General features: G+C 49.7%; 1 protein-coding gene across 2 annotated transcripts in view; it reads right to left on the reverse strand.

Annotated features, from left to right (window-relative positions):
* Positions 1 to 13,030, reverse strand: part of MERTK (MER proto-oncogene, tyrosine kinase) — a 59,969-nt gene extending 46,939 nt beyond the window's left edge. Inside the window, exons 1-2 of one of the 2 annotated variants that reach the window (XM_008167043.4) lie at positions 12,871 to 13,030; positions 1,596 to 2,037 (exon numbers count right to left, since the gene is read on the reverse strand). In XM_008167043.4, the coding sequence (XP_008165265.2) occupies positions 1,596 to 2,037; positions 12,871 to 12,913 (485 nt within the window). In that variant the 5' untranslated portion in view covers positions 12,914 to 13,030. The remainder of the gene's footprint in view (positions 1 to 1,595; positions 2,038 to 12,870) is intronic. The other variant, XM_008167044.4, reaches the window with a different exon arrangement.
* Between the last annotated feature and the right edge of the window lie 3,976 nt (positions 13,031 to 17,006).

Here is a 17,006-nt window from a genome sequence, read left to right on the forward strand (position 1 = left end):
TACGGTCACAAGTGTCCACTAATTCTGGGAGCACAATTTGAGACACCCAGGACCTGATTTTGCAGAGGACTCAGCATTAGATACGTTCCAAGCCCAGCTCCCAGGGACTTCAGTTGTGCTCGGAGAACTCAGCACTTTTTACATCAGTCCCCAGGGTCTCATCAGGCACCTGGTTAACGAGGAACACACAATTAGTGACCCCCTGTGTAAAGTCTGGTTGACGTGATTTGCCCAGCATCACACAGGAACCGTGCAGCAGAGGTCCCCCCACCTTCCCGTCTCCTAGTCCCAGTCTCCTTGCCAAGCCAGTCCCTTTCGTTCAGCCTCCCCCACAGCAGCTCCCAGCCCCCGTCTTCTCCCCTCTCCCTTCCCCCAGGCTCCTTGTCCCAGTCTCTCCCTATGGCCTGGGGATGGAAAGGCCTAGGGATAGCATTTTCCAAAGCACTTTAGGAGCATAACCCCATCCCCTTACAATGGGACTTAAACTCTTAGGTGACTTTAGGGGCTTTGAAAATGTGCCATTGAATCATTTCACGGCAGCGATGCTGAGAAGAACCTGATGCATGCTGGGAAGTTTGCTTTGAGACCGGCACGTGTGTTTGTTTCAGGACTGTCTCACAGCCGTCCTGTTACAAACAACAACGGTGAAAAGCACATCTCTGGGGCCCGCTTGTAAATGACAGTCATGGACAAGCTGGGTTTTTCCGTGGATTCAGAAGCTACACATCCAACATACAGCGTGAGTGGGAGGAGGAGTGCGGGAGGGGACGGTATCTGTGGGGGTCTATGTTTGGCTTAGTGGATCTTCCTTTCCTTCTCCTCCCTGCACTGTGGGTTTCACGCGGCCGATTCCCGCCTACTGAAGGTTACGCCATGCTGCTGGGTTTCGCTGCGCCCCCCCTATGGTCCTGGGTCCTTGCTGAATGCCATCACCAGTGGATCTGACCCTAGGACAGAACTCGGTCCCATCCGAGAGCCAGCCCTCGCCTCCGGGTCCAGCCATCCTGGCCCCAGCGGGACTGATGATCTGCCTTCTTTAAAAAAGAGCCAAGACGGGGGGCTGAGCTGACAGCAATCCCCGCCCCTGCTTCGTGCCGGACCATCTGGGAGCTCTAAGCCCCACCCCCTCTGTTCCTTGATCTGTCACACGCGGGGGTCTGGGTTTGCTTTGGGGACGCTGACTTAAAGCAAAGGGCGTGTGGGTGAGCCTGTGTTTTCTGTCATCACCGGATTCCTATTTTCCATCACGCAAGAAAGGGTTAAAACTAGCTTTTCAGGTCTGCCATTTTACCTGCCTGACAAGTCAGGAAGGGTGTGACTAGCCTGTGGTGTTATCAAAGACTGGGACAGCCAAACTTCCACCAGCCCTGACTGTTACCCTGATCAGCAAACACCACAGCCCTCTCCCAGCAGAAATCTATTCCGGGGCCTGACCCTGCTGGCTGAGGGCCAGGGGCACTATTCGCAGTCGTTCTGCAGGGATCTACGGGCAGAGATAGAAGCTACTGGGCTGGGCTAGAGTTTTTAGCTGCTAAGTACTCTCAAACTGAAGATGGCAATCAGCGAACCACCTTTTAAACAGCTGGCTCGTTTACCTGAAGGTAGAGATCATTGTTATTTCATCATCGTCCATGACCTGGTAATGTCGAGCGGACACGGGGCCAGGCTCCTGCAGCTCCTTCCCATCTTTCCACAAGGAAATGCCAGCAGAGTCTTGGTTGAATAAGGAACGGGGTCCCTTAATTGAGCAGTTAAACGTGAAATCTTTATGCTCATTAATTAATATATGGCCTACTGTGGGATTGAATTTAATTAGCGGTAGAGAGTGGGCTGGAGAGGCTCCGTCCAAGAGAGACGCATTGGCCTGGTCAGGATATGACTCCACGGGGGGCGTCCGTGCGTTGGCTTTGGGGGTATTGCGTGTGGTGGTTTGAAGGGAGCGGGGGCGTCGGGGCGCAGCCAGCCAGTCCACCGACAATGCTTGCGTGGATGGTGATAGTTGGGGCGTCCTCCTCTCCTGTCTCGCCTCAGGGTTCTCTGCAAAATAAGACCCAGGTTTATGACCCCACTCATTGCCAGCAGCGAGCTCACCGCGGTACTCGGCGTTCTGCGTATCTCAGCAACCCCCAAGTGCTGACGTTTCTATTTTCCGTGGCCTCACCCCAGGCACAGTGGCCTCAGACACACTTCATCCCCCACAGTGGAGCAGACCCAATACTAGCGGGGCATCTCCGCAGAGACCCCCGCTCTCTATTCAGCATGTGTTCATGAGCCAGACCCTCGGCTGGTGAAGCTCCACCCACCAGTCTGAAATACCATCCACGGCAGCAGAGACCCTCTTCACCGATACTACCGAGCCCAGCCCCTCGCTCAAGCAATGACAGCAGGGCTCCTGCTGAAGCCGTACTGCAAGTTGGGGGGCTGGGGAAAAGGGACACAGCTGTGTGAAGGGACTGGCCTCCATGAGTGATGGCTCCTCCCTTTGTGGATCTGGGTGCCCCTCCCCACGCAGCCCTTAGATCTGGTGGGGTGGAAGGCCTCACTCCCTGACAGCTCGGTGCCCCCGAAGCCCCCCCAGGAGAGATGCGTAAAGAGAGCACTATAAAGGCGAGGTTCAGTATTTTCACCCCCCGCCATACTCCTGGTGTTTTCCACAGGAGGGGTGTGTCTGGCCCAGACGTTACGGTCAGTCCTATCCACACCCCTCTAGCGTCCCCAAATGTCTCCTTCGCTGCGGTATAAAACCTGACCCAAAACAGTCCATGCAGACCAAAAAGCCAAAAACAGCCACATGCAGATGTGTCATCTAGAGTAGACAACCAGCCACGCTGCAGACATCTGGCCAGCCCTCTTCCCAGCATCCACCGACTGAAATGCCGCCATTAATACGAGGCTCCGCATCTCCCATGTTCTGGTTCCAATGCACCCCACAATGAAGACAAAACGGGTATTTCCCTGGCTTTGCAAAACACCATCCCATTAAAGAGCCTCAAAGCACTGCAAACATGAGCTATTTCCTTTCCTGCCTCACAAGGCCTTTGTAACCACTGGCAGTACCATGGAAGTCAGTGGGGCTTGGGGCAGAGGTTTGCCCGGGATGGACTCGAGCTCCTTCAGGCAGGGAGCACGTCTCCTGGGTGTTTGTACAGTGCCTGACACAGCGGGGGTGTGATTCTGATGGGGGCCTCTGGTGCCCTGCAATGGAAATGTCAGACGATGGGGAGGCATAGACAGACCTGTGTGGTCCTGGGGCAGAGTGCTGGGCAAAAAGGCCAGGAGCAGGACAGAGAGGATCCAACCCCGCAATGCTGAGTGCACGGTTGTACAGCCCTCACGTCACGCCTGCCTCGCAGCAGAAGGAAGGTCTAAGGGGAAACGTGTGCCCTGCTTGGATTTACACCCATGTCTCCTCCACCCACACCCTGCCCCACTCTGACCCACGCACGCTAGTGCAAGGCAGGAGCTGCTTGCTCAGCGCAGAGGGTTATGCTATCACCAGAGCTGGGCTCCATCTTTGGGACGAACGGGTTATCCGCTCAAACACGCAGCTTCACTCGACCCGAAACCATCCATCAACTTGACCCGACTAGTTTCAGCTGGGAAAATGCTTTGCAGGACCAGCTTCAGAAAATATACCCGCAGGATGTGTGTTTAGCCCAGTGGGTAGGGCACTCGCTTGGGGTGCAGGAAACCCAGGCTTGAATCCCCACTCTGGAGCAGGGACTTGGCCTCAGTTTTCTCTCTCCCAGGTGAGCATCCTAGTCAGCAGGCTCTAGGTCAGGGATCAGCAACCTTTGGCACGCGGCTTGCCAGGGTAAGTCCCCTGGTGGGTTTGTTTACCTGCCGCATCCGCAGATTTGGCCGATCGCGGCTCCCATTGGCCGCGGTTTGCTGCTGCAGGCCAATGGGGGCTGCGGGAAGCGGTCGCCAGCCGAGGGATGTGCTGGCCACCGCTTCCCGCAGACCCCATTGGCCCAGAGCAGCGAACCACGGCCAGTGGGAGCCACAATTGGCCGAACCTGCGGATGCGGCAGGTAAACAAACCGGCCCGGCCCGCCAGGGCGCTTACCCTGGAGAGCTGCATGCCAAAGGTTGCTGATCCCTGTTCTAGGTTGTTCTGGGATGGGTTGATCCCTCCAGCTGAAGCGGTTACATTTTGTATAGATACACAAATACTCACTGGGTGACAGAGGCACCCACCTGGATGAGAGGGGATGTGATTCAAATCCCTCCTCTGAATGGAGCAGTCAGACCCGGGTCTCGGCACTGCCCTGCTCAGCGGGCTAACACGCAGAGCCACACACCCCTTTCTGAAGAGGACTGGAATGAAATGTTCCCAAGGACCCAAAACAGGCTTTTCCGATTGACTGCCAAATTCCAAAAGTGTTCGGAATGGAACTGAAGATTTTTTCTGAACAAAATGGGAGGAAAAAAAACCCATTTCTTCACCCAGCTCTAGCCCTGACCGGATGGCAGGCTCAAGGACACAAGGTGACTCTCTGACGCCAGGTGGGAGAAATCGATTTCTGCTGCTGAGCTACCCGGTCAGCTCAGGTGGCTCTCGGAGCTCCAGTTTGGGAGCATACAGGGACCTGAGTTTTCCCAAGCAGAAAGAATTCAGTACAGGGCGATTTCAGTGAACACCCCTAGGAAGAGAGCGAAGCTCAGGAAAACACTTGGGCTGAGGTGAACGTTTTGCAGTTGCTAAGTTCACAAAGGCAAACCCCAGGAAGTCGAGAGGTTTAGACCAAATCCAACGAGAGCAAGCGCACGCTGTGCTAGGAACAGGGTGGGAATGCCACCTGATTACAGATCCCTTGGGCTGACATGAACATTGGTCCCTGCATAGCCTACGCTCACCCTTGGTGACAGCCTTGCACTTGCTGCTGTGAGCTGCCCAAGGACTTGCAGCATCATAAACTCCATGACTTCTGCAGGGTCACGCGGCAGTTCTCTGGCAGAGCCGCGGAGAGAACCACAACACTGAAGGACGGACTTGCGGCTAAAGCCGGGAGTTGAGGCCTGGAGTCTGTAAGTCCTTTAGCCTCTGTGCCCTTATCCCCATTTTATAGATCATACTTCACACAAGTGGTTAGTGATCACAAAGGGTTGAGAGAGCTGTGGTTGGAAGGCAATTGTGGCAGGGTTCTTCTGCTGCGCTACCCCTCAGCAGGGGTTAGAAACCTACCGGGGCTACAAATTCATTCCTGTTGACTTGTTGTGGCGAGTTCAGCTTGTAAATCCCAGACTGGATATACAGTGCAGTCGGTGGGAGGGATCTAGGGTCTGGGACACAGTCATGTTCCCAGGAGAGACCCCAGGAATAGCCAAGCACAGGCGGAAATGCGTTTTGTTGGTATTTGTTGTGACTGTATTTGCTGGATTTTGTTAAGCGTTTCAGAAGCTAAACCCCTAGCCAGGCTCAGGGGAGCTGACATGGTCCAGTGTCACCAGAGTGTTCAGTGCAGGGTGGGAACACCAATCCCCCACTCGCAGAAATATGTGAACTCCCAGACCAAACACACACACACTTTGCTTAACCTGGAACTGAAGTTGTGTGAGACCTTCACCACGTGCCTTCACCAACAGACCATGCTGCCTGCACATTCCGATCCCTATTTTGTAACCTCAGGGTATGTCTACACCCCAGTTAGACACCCCTGGCTGGCCCGGGCCAGCTGACTCGGCTAGGGGGCTGTTTAATTGCAGTGCAGATGTTCAGGCTCGGGCTGGAGCTCGGGCTCTAGGACCCCGTGAGGAGGGAGGGTCCCAGAGCTTGAGTCCTGACAGCTACAGGGCAATTAAACAGCCTCTTAGCCCGTGCCCCTGGAGGTGTCTAACTGCAGTGTAGACACACCCTAAACGCCTGGCTGGTCGATCACAAGCGACTGCTACTTAAAGCTGCCTTAATTGAGCTCCTTTTATAGGAAAATAACTGAAGATTAGGACGGAGAATTGCCTGTAAATGCCGATTACATTTCAGGGTGGATTTAAAAAAAACATTTAAATTTAAAAAAAAAAAAATAGAATTTTTAAAATTTTATTTGTTATACTAAGTTTTTCTTTTTAAAAATAAACCTGTTTAACATACACTCTAAATTTAATACAAAATATGTTAACGCCTAAATTTATTATAATCTCTTAAACGTTTACAGAAAAAATAAATATGCAAATCCACGAGCCTCTATCCAAAACTCTAAGTTCTATGGAAAAGCAGCCTTTAAAGAAAGAACTGGGGGAGAACATGGAACTTCTGAGGTCAGGCTTTATAAAAATAGCTCAGTGGGTCAATGTAAGTAACTTTAAGAGACTGTCTCATTTTTAAGAGACTTACGCAAGTAGGAATTTAAGTACCAGTCACTTTCACTTAGACGTATTTGAAAATTTGTTCAGCTTAATTCACTGACTACAGTGAATCCCTCTGTTCCTTTAAGAAATCATTTAGTTGTAAATGCAAATCATGTTTTGATAAGAGAAGTTTATGTATCCAAAACATTTAAGGTCGTTTTGTTTAATAAAAATAAATTGTATTTGCTGTTGTGTGTAATTCCAGTTACCATCCTAATGCAGTTTGACACAAATCATGAGCAAAAAAGTTAATTATCTAGTAAATAAGCAATTATTCACTGTTTTCTAACACACTAAAATATACAGTTAATAAGAATCTGAAGATATTAAGCTATATAATTGCTTAACCAATGTATATAATTATAGTGCACCCTCGTAGGTAGCAAAACAATGTACCAAATCTAATGTAAAGGCTCTACTGAGTTGTAAATCAGCATTTTTTAATGGTTATGTCAACCCATGAGAATGCTCCTCTCTTTAGAAAATTACACATAAAAATGGAAAAGTTGCTTAAAATTGGTGATTTAAATCATTGCTTTGAATCACCTTGATTTAAATCAGACCACCCAGTTGGTTTAATCTTTCCCAGCCCCATATTCCACCAATAAAACCAAGGAGTACTTGTGGCACCTTAGAGACTAACAAGTTTATTTGGGCATAAGCTTTCATCGGCTACAGCCCACTTCATCGGATGCATGGAGTGAAAAATACAGGAGCAGGTATAAATACATGAAAGGATGGGGGTTGCTTTACCAAGTGTGAGGTCAGTCTAAGAAGATAAGTAGACTAGATTTGCAAACATTTTCCCAAGCAACCCTCATAGCAACCTCCCACAAAGGTTTCATTTCCCTCCATCCTTACATGGTACTTCACCTTTGGTGCTATTCATTTGAGTTTTCCCGAGATTGATGGCACTCCCGAGGCCAATCTGGCATCAAACTAAAAGTAGCATTTTAAAATAATTTCTCAGAAACAAAGTTGTGTATTTTAAGAGACTAGATCTGGAGAATATTCCCCACACAAATCATTTTACTAGATTATTTTTAAAAACTTCTATTGGATTTGACAGGCAAAATACACTACTGGCTGGATGAATCTGCCGTGTTGATGGCAATACAGTTATGGCTGCTTACCATCAAGTCATGGAAATGCAGGGCCAGAAGAGACCCCAAGAAGTCATCAGGTAGCCCCCTGCTCTGAGACAGGACCAAGTAAACCCCGAGAGCATCCTGACAGGTGTTTGTCCAACCTGTTCTTAAACACCTCCAATGACGGGGATTCCACGGCCTCCCCTGGCAGCCTATTCCAGAACTTATCTACACTTGTAGTTAGAACGTTTGTCCTCCTAATCTCCCTTGCTACAGATTAAACCCATTGCTTCTTGCCCTATCTTCAGTGAGTCAGGTTTTTTAAAAAGCTTTGAACCTTTTTGTTGCTTCTCCTCTGGACTCTCTCCAATTTGTCCACACTTTCCTAAAGTGTGATGCCCAGATTTGGACACAGTATCGAGCGAGACAATTACCTCTCATGTCTTACAAACGATACTCCTGTTAATACACCCAATGATATTAGCCTTTTTCACATCACATTGTTGACTCGTATTCAATTTGTGATCCACTATAACCCCCAGACCCTTTTCAGCAGTACCACTGCCTAGCCAGCTATCCCGTTTTGTAGCTGCGCATTTGATTTTTTTCATCCTAAGTGAAGTACTTTGAACTTGTCTTTATTGAATTTCATCTTGTTGATTTCAGACCAATTCTCCAATCTGTCACAGCTGTTTTGAACTCTAAGCCTGTCCTCCAAAGTGCTTGCAACCTCTCCAGCTTGGTGTCATCTGCAAATGTTATAGCATACCCTCTACTTCATTATCCAAGTCATTAATGAAAATTAATTGAAAAGTACTGGACCCAGAACTGACGCCCTGCTGGCCCCCACTAGATACACCCTCCCAGTCTGACAGTGAACCACTGATAACTACTCTTTGAGTACATTCTTTCAGCCAGTTGTGCACCCACCTTACAGTAAATTCATCTAGACCACATTTCCCTAGTTTGCCTATCAGAGTGTCACATGGGATTGTGTCAAAAGACTTATTAAAACTAATCATGTCTACTGCTTGCCCCCATCTGTTACGCCAGTAACTCTGTCAAAGAAGGAAAATAGGTTGGTTTAGCATGATTTGTTCTTGACAAATCCATGCTGGCTATTCCTTATAACCCTATTATCCTCTAGGCGCTTACACATTGATTGTTTAATAATTTGTTCCAGTATCTTTCCAAGGATCAACATTAGGCTGACTGGTTTATAATTCCCTGGGGTTCTCTTGGTTCCCCTTGTTAAATAAAAGTACTACGTTTTGCCCTTCTCCAGTCCTCTGAGACTCCAGATATCCTCCAGGAATTCTTGAAGATAATTGCTAAAGGTTCAGAGATTCCTCCAGCTGAATCTGCAAGTACCCTTCATCAGACTCCACCAACTTGAATACATCTAACTTTGGCTTCCCCCTTGTTTTTAATACTAATTGTGTTGAGTATCTGGTCATCATTAACCTGTTCAGTGAAAACTGAAGCAAAATAGGCATCAAACACCTCAGTCTTCTTGATGGCATCAGTTATTAGCTCTCCTTCCCTGCTAAGTAGAGCACCCATGCTTCCCTTTGTCTTTCTCTTGTTCCTAATGTATTTAAAGAACCTCTTCTCATTGCCTTGTATGTCCCTTGCTTGGTGCCTTAGTCTTTCTGATTTTGTCCCTATGTGCGTATGCTGTTCTTTTGTACTCCTCCTTTGCAATTCGCCCATGTATCCACTTTTTGTAGGATTCCTTTTTAACTTTCAGGTCATTAAGGAGCTCCTGATGCTGCCACATTGGCTTCTGATTAGTCTTTCTATCTTTCCTTTGTGCTAGGATAATTTGCAGTTGTGCCTCTTCTGAACTCCTTTTCCCCTTAGTTTTTCTTCCCAGGGGACCTTAGCTCCCTGTTCTCTGAGTTTATTAAACTCTGCTTTTTTGAAGTCTATTGTCCTTATTCTGCTGCTCTCACGCCTTCCTTTCCTTGAAATAATAGACTTCATGATTCTGTGATCCCTTTCACCCGCCTTCAGATTCGATGCCAACTCCTCCCTCTTGGTCAGAATCAAGTCTAAAGTGGCTGTTCTCCTAGTTACTTCCTCCACCTTCTGAAACAAAAAGTTGTCCCCAATACGTTCAAAGGACTTCCTGGAAATGTTGTGTTTTGCCATATTACTTTCCCAGCAGATGTCGGGGGTTTTAAAGTCCCCCATTCCTACCAGGTCTTGTGTTTTGGATATTTCTGTTATTGTTCTAGAAATGCCTCATCCACCTTCTCTTCCTGATTTGGTGGGCTATCCTAGACCCTGACCGCAATGTCACCCCTGTTTTTTCACCCCTTTTACCTTTACCCAGAGACTCTCAACTGGTCTGGATCTGGCCTCCTTCTGGATCTCAGAACAAATGATGTAACACCTCCTCCCTTTTAATCCTGTCTGTTCTGTCTACACCCCTCTATACCAATATTTCAGTCATACCAACAGTGAATTTGATCCATCTTGATTAACCTGTCGCTTTCAAAAAAAATATTCACCGGGTATAATTATAAAGTAAATCAAAGAATGAGTAGAAAGCTGTGATCTGTTTACCCAACAAGAACATTCAATATGCCTTAACTGAGTCCAGTTTTTAGCTGGTTAGTACTCCTGAATATCAAACACCTCAAAGATTTTAACACCATGTCATTAATTTCCCCATTGTGACTAGCTGAGCAGAATTCGAGGGGACGTTACAGAGAGCCAGCAAACAGGACCCAAGTTTGAGGCTGGATACATTTCTTTGCTAAGCGGATTGCTATTTTTACTCATGAAAAATGATACTTTTAGACAGAAATTTGCAAAGTCACAAAATTGGTTCCCAGTCTCGTCTGTTCTTACAGAGTAAATAGAAATGCTCTCCCGGTTTAAGATGCAAAACAACCGTCTTACGCTGCAAAAATAACTAAGCTTTTTAAGCCTGCACCATAATCTTAACCATAACACAAACAAAGAGCATGTGACCGCTGCTGAACCTTCCCTATGCCACTCGCTGTTTACTTACACGGTACTAAAAACCAGTGACCAGGTGACCCGAGGAAAAATGCCTGAACAGCTCAGTAACAGATTTCTCAAAGAAAAACTTCTTTTCTGCTTGCTAAGGAGATCTGAAACTTAAACTTCCTGACACAACCCAACCAGCTACATTTTATCCTTAGACCTTTAGTTGTGTTGTTATTCATACATTTCAAGAGACAATGACGCAGTGGTGTACAGCGTAACGGACTGACTAGCTAACTAGCCATAAAAAAGCAGGTATTACCGAAACGCCCCCAAAGATATCAAAACAGCTCTCCATGCTCTCAGAGGGCTTGACAGTTTCTTTTCTGGTTACCAGACTGGGGAATAAAGCCATAAAGAAGAATATTTGTCAATAAACACATGCAAGAAATTTCACTAAAGGTTTAAAAGTAAATGGGGAAAGCCACCCCACAATTGAAACGATTCTGCTCTACTCCAGTTCTAGTAAGGAGCCATTTGAATTCAATAAGAATTCATGACTTCACTAACTCTATATTCCTCATTAAGTGCCAAAAGCCGTGTGTTTACAAATGAGTCTTTCCCCTTGCACGTCTCCGTTCCTCACACTGAGAATCAAAGGGGTCCATCAAGAAAGCTTACATCTCATCAACAGCTTCAGTCTCTCCATCCCAAAAGACAGTTTTCTAAATCGCTTCGGGGGAAATGTATCTCAGGTAGCAGAACAGAGATACCAGAAAGAATCCAGTCTCTTCGGTGACATTCTCACTCCTGAGTGCCAAGCCATTCCCGGATCACTGTTGTAAATCTAGGAACGTTTCCCCAAATTCTCCGCAGGCTTAAGGTACCGCACCTTTACCCCACTGTATTCACCGTGAATCTTCAACGGGTTACAACCAGTGGTGACCCATCTACCTAGGACTAGCTCCTGACCCACATGCGGGAACAGAATTCCCAGCAGTTTACAACAGAACTTGAGGGAGAGACTGCGGTCACCCTCATGTGAGCCCTTAGATCAAGCCCTTAGCGTTCGAGAGGGATAGTTCAGCGCATTCGTGCCCGCAGGCCCAGAGAAGTCCCCTATCTGCAGAACAGTGCAACGCCCCCACTGTTCTCACCCAGCTACTGCGCCTGAGTGCTCCAGGGATGGGTGGGTAGTTCAGGGACCCTGGCCCATTGGGGCATGCCCTCTGCTGAAATGGCCAGCGAGGCTGGCACGTCCGATAGGGGGCCAGAACATAGACACTAGCCCATTTGAAACCTGCACATGGCAGTTCATCACAGCAGTGTGGTCTAACTCATCCCAGAGCACGGAAGGCAGGTGTCCGGCTGGGCTGGTGGCGGGGGCTGTAAGGACTTTAGCAGGGCTGGGGGAGAACGTCCCCCCCCCACAGCCAGGAGCCTTGGACAACTCTGTTCTAAGGGGCGAGAGTGTCCCTCACCCATCCCACTGATCAGACAGCCCCATGGGCCGCACACTGCAAACAGCAGGCCTGGGCTCGCAGGGGGCTCTCTGCCCCGGAGACACACTGGGCGGTGGTCAGGCTCCGCTGCCCAGGGACCCACACACTGTGCCCCACCACCTGCTGGCCACACGCTGCGCCCTCCCCACAGGCTGGGGAGCCCCACGTGCACATACATACACGCAGCCCCCCTGTGCGCCCACACCCACTGCACCCCACACACACACTGCGCCTCCCCCCATGCCCACACCCACACTGCGCCCCCCCCCCCCCGCGCACACCCACACTGCGCCCTCCCCACAGGCTGGGGAGCCCCACGTGCACATACACACACACACAGCCCCCCTGCGCCCACACCCACTGCACCCCCCCACACATACTGTGTCTCCCCACAGGCTGGGGAGCCCCACGTGCACATACACACACATGCAGCCCCCCTGCGCGCCCACACCCACTGCACCCCCCCACACACACTGCGCCTCCCCCCACACCCACACTGTACCCCACTGCGCACACCCACACTACGCCCTCCCCACAGGCTGGGGAGCCCCACGTGCACATACACACACACGCAGCCCCCCAGCGCACCCACACCCACACTGCACCCCCCACATACTGCCCCCATACAAACGCACACATGCAGTCCCCCTGCGCACACACAGAGCCCCTCTGCACAACACACTCACATTGTTCCACACACACACACTGACCCCCCTACACGTTCCCAGACACACACACTCACTCTGTCCCACACTCACTCACTGCCCCCCACACACTCACTCTGTCCCACTCACACTGCCCCCCACACACTCACTCTGTCCCACACTCACACTGCCCCCCCACACACACGTTCCCCAACACAAACACTCTCACACTGCCCCCCCCCACTCACTCACTCACTCTGTCCCACACTCACACTGCCCCCCCGTTCCCAGACACACACACTCACACAGCCCCCCGCCCCGGGAACTCACCCAGCGCCGCGAGCAGCAGCAGCAGCAGCAGGTCCCGGCCCATGGCAGCCCCGCGCCGCCGGGAGCCCCCCGCCCCGCCGCCGACAGTCCCGAGGCGCCGGCCGCTCCGCCGAGTCCGCGCCAGTGCGGGGCGGGGCGGGGCGGCTCCGCCTCCAGGTCCGGCTCCGCGGCTGCGGCCGAGCGCCCTCCGCAGGCAGCGCCGGGCGCGGGGCTGTGCGGGGCGGGGGCTCCGGGCGCGGGGCTGTGCGGGGCAGGGGTTTGGGGCGCAGGGCTGTGCAGGGCAGGGGCTCCGGGTGCGGGGCGTGGAGCTGTGCAGGGCAGGGGCTCCGGGCGCGGGGCTGGGATGTGCGGGGGCTTCTGGGTTTCCTGGTGCCCAGCCGCTGCCAGGTGGAAGCGATACCTACAGGGCAGCTCGGGGGCACCTGGTGCCCAGAAGCTGGGACAGCCATGAATGTGGGCGAGGGCAGAGCCCTCCTGGGACTATGGCACCATCCAGCCCCAGCAACACTTCGGGGATGGTAAAGACCGTGGCTCTAGGGAATAGACTTTATTCCCAGCTCTCGGCTGTGCCCATTGAGTGAGGGGCAGATAACGCTCCCTTCCTTGTGGGGAAAGCTGATAATAAATATGTCTGTGCCCAGCCATGCCCTCCAGCTCCAATGTGCGCTGCTGCCCTATCCCATTCCTGGTTGCCAGCGGTGTAAACCTGACAAGCCATCCTAGCAATGTGTGTCCTTGAACTGTGGCCACCAGAACTGGATACAGAATTCCAGTAGCGGTTGTACCAGTTCCAAATTAAGAGGCGTAATAACCTCTCTGCTCCTACTTGAGATTCCCCTGTCCATGCATCCAACCATCGCATTAGCTCCTTTGACCGTGGCATTTCATGGGGAACTTATGCTCAGCTGATTACCCTCCACAGCACCTAAATCTTTTTCAGAGTCCCTGCTTTCCAGGAGAGAGTCCCCCATCCTGTAAGTGTGGCACATTTACATTTAGCCATATTAAAACATATTGTTTGCTTGCATCCCGTTTGCCAAGCGATCGGTGTCAGTGACCTGTCTTCTTCATTATTTACCCACTCCTCCAATGTTTGTGTCATCTGCACACTGTTATCAGGGATGATTTTATGTTAATATAAATGTTAAATAGCGTAGGGCCAAGAACTCATTCCTGTGGGATCCCTCTAGAAACATACCTGCTCAGTGATGATTCCCTATTTACAATTACATTGTGAGACCTATCAGTTAGCCAGTTTTTAATCTTTTTAATGTGTGCCATGGTAATTTTATATCGTCCTAGTTCTTTATAAAAATGTCATGCTGTACCAAGTCAAATGCCTTCTGGAAATTCATTACATCAACAGTATTCCCTTCACTAAACTTGTAATCTCATAAAAAAAAATACCAAGTTAGTTTGACAGGACCTATTTTCCTTAGACCCACGCAATTGGCATTAAATATATTACCGTCATTTATTTTTTTATTAATTCAGTCCCATATGAGCCATTCCATTATCTTGCCTGTAATCAATGTCAGACTGATAGGCCTATAATGACCTGTGTCATCCGTTTACCCTTTTCAAATATTGGCACAACATTAGCTTTCTTCCAGTCATTTGGAACTTCTCTGTTGTTCAGAAACTTACTGAAAATCAACATTAATGGTCCAGCGAGCTCCTCAGCCAGCTCCTTCAAAACTGTTGGATTCATAGTTTCCCAGTGGTTTACCAATATTTTGAAGAAGAATCAAGTCACTGAAAGAGAGGTCATTAATTATATAGAAGCAATCAAGGATCAGGGCACTTTTGAGCTATGCAGGTAAGAGTCACACAGTAAAGCCTTGTCTACACCAGTGGTTCTCAAACTAGGGTCGCCGCTTGTTTCGAGAAAGCCCCTGGCGGGCCGGGCTGGTTTGTGTACCTGCCGCGTCCACAGGTTTCGCCGATTGTGGCTCCCACTGGCCACGGTTCGCCGCTCCAGGCCAATGGGGGCTGCGGGAAGCAGCGCAGGCCGAGGGACTTGCTGGCCGCCGCTTACTGCAGCCCCATTGGCCTGGAGCGGCGAATCGGGGCCAGTGGGAGCCGCGATCGGCCGAACCTGCGGACCCGGCAGGTAAACAAACCAGCCCGGCCCGGAACAAGCGGCGGCCCTAGTTTGAGAACCACTGGTCTATACTACAGGGAAAAGTCGATCTAAGCTACGCAATTTGAGTTACGTGAATAGTGTAACTCAAGTCGATGTAGCTTAGAGCTACTTAGCGCGAGGTCCACACTACATGATGTCAACAGGAGACGCTCTCCCGTCGACTCCCCTTGCGCTTCTCGATCCGGTGGAGTACAGGAGTTGACAGGAGAGCGATCTGCAGTCGATTTAGCGGGTCTAGTGAAGACCCACTAAATTGACCGCCAATGCATCAATCGCCACACCTCGAACTCTGGGTAAGTGTAGACAAGCCCTAAAAAGCCAGTCCTATTGTCTTGTATAAGTGACCATTTATTAAGGTGCCTGTAAGAACAGTAAATTACCTAATCCACTACCAAGGCAAGAACTACATGTAATCAAGTCTGAACTGTTTTCCAAGTGGAAAGTTTAAAAATAACCAAGAGAAAATTCAAAAGTTCAATAAAAAAGTGAACAAATCAATGCCAGACGTCTTTGATTTTGGGAACTGCTTGTTCAGTGTAGCTTCTGATTCATTAGTGGCAGAGATCCAATTTCAGTCTCTCTCGCTTGTAGTCCAATTCAACCTCTAGCATCTTGAAATAATCAACAGCTAAGAAAGGGCACGTGTCCCCCCACAGCCCAGAGTAAAGAAAACGAGAAAAATGTAACACAGCTGTTGCAAGAAAGCTGATAATCTTTCATCTGCTCCACGGACCAGCTTCCCTTCCTGCACCCCTGCAGGATTCCAGCTTCCTGGAGATTTTGGGGGTGTTTCTCCCACTGTATCTCAAGCCACTGAATAACCAAGACAGAGAGCCCCGCCCGCTCCAGTCATCTTAGGGCTGCTATTGGAAGCTACAGTCAGAGCCTGTGGTCTTCAGTTAGGTTTACTGCGGGAGGGCAGCTTCTGCTCACTTCATTTCCTGCTGCTGCTGCTGCTGCTGTTTTATGAGTTCTGATTTGTGTGAGGAGAGAGGCAGGGCCAATTTCTGCCAAAGGGAAGAAAGTTCACTGGGCGCCTAAAGGTGGCCTCCATAACTATTGGTTTTAAGTTGGCGAATTTGGGTCATTTATTCACGATAGATTGAATTTGAATCTCAACCACACTGGTGTAACTGTGGCCCTCTGAAATTTGTCACTGACTGCACTGGAGTCGCTCCGGATTTACCTGGATGTAAATGGAGAGCAGAATCCGCCACTGTGACCTTTACTGTCTATACCGTGAATCCGAGGGGCCCAGGTGCACTTTTCAGTCTTGCAGCTCCCATAGTCACTGTTGCTGTCTTGGGCATTTCCTGTGCATGTCTGGAATATCTGTGCTAACCAGCACCGGCCATTGCCACGGGAAACATGAAAAGATCTCTCCCTTCACCAGCCGAAGGAGGCAGAGATGTCAAATTATGGCCTCTCTCCCACATCCCAAACAACCGCCCATATGTAACGTTACACATAAATATGCTCACGCACAGGCTGATTTTATCCTCATCTTTTGCGCTGCTGTCATGATTTTCTCGTCTCAGCATTATTTATGCATGAGGTGCATACGTGAACTTGGCAATCTACAGACGAAAGTCACGCTCATTATAGATGGGGCTGATCCCGTCCCCTACAGTGAAGGATGCCTGACGCTTCCCATTGTAGGGCCCTATTTCAATTGCTTAGAAGTTTGCCAAACATTAACTGCCTGGGCTCAATTTGTCCATTCTGAGTGTCTGCTTCAGGGTGATTAAAATATAACAACCCATAAATTCCAGGCAAAATGGGTTAGATGTTTCCAGGAGGGAATTCAGGGAAAAATGCATTGTTACCCATGTTAAAAGATTCTGGTGCCCCCAAGCTTTGGAGCAGGGGCTGGACATGTTGCAAAGGGCTATCCTTTGTATCAGGGATGCTTGTTTTGCTGTCCTCGGAAAATCTGACCAAATTTGGCCAGGTTATAAGCCTCCAAGGAAAAAAATCAGTTTGCACATAC

The sequence above is a fragment of the Chrysemys picta genome, chromosome 3 (genome assembly GCF_011386835.1).
Source record: "Chrysemys picta bellii isolate R12L10 chromosome 3, ASM1138683v2, whole genome shotgun sequence".
Lineage (NCBI taxonomy): Eukaryota > Metazoa > Chordata > Testudines > Emydidae > Chrysemys > Chrysemys picta.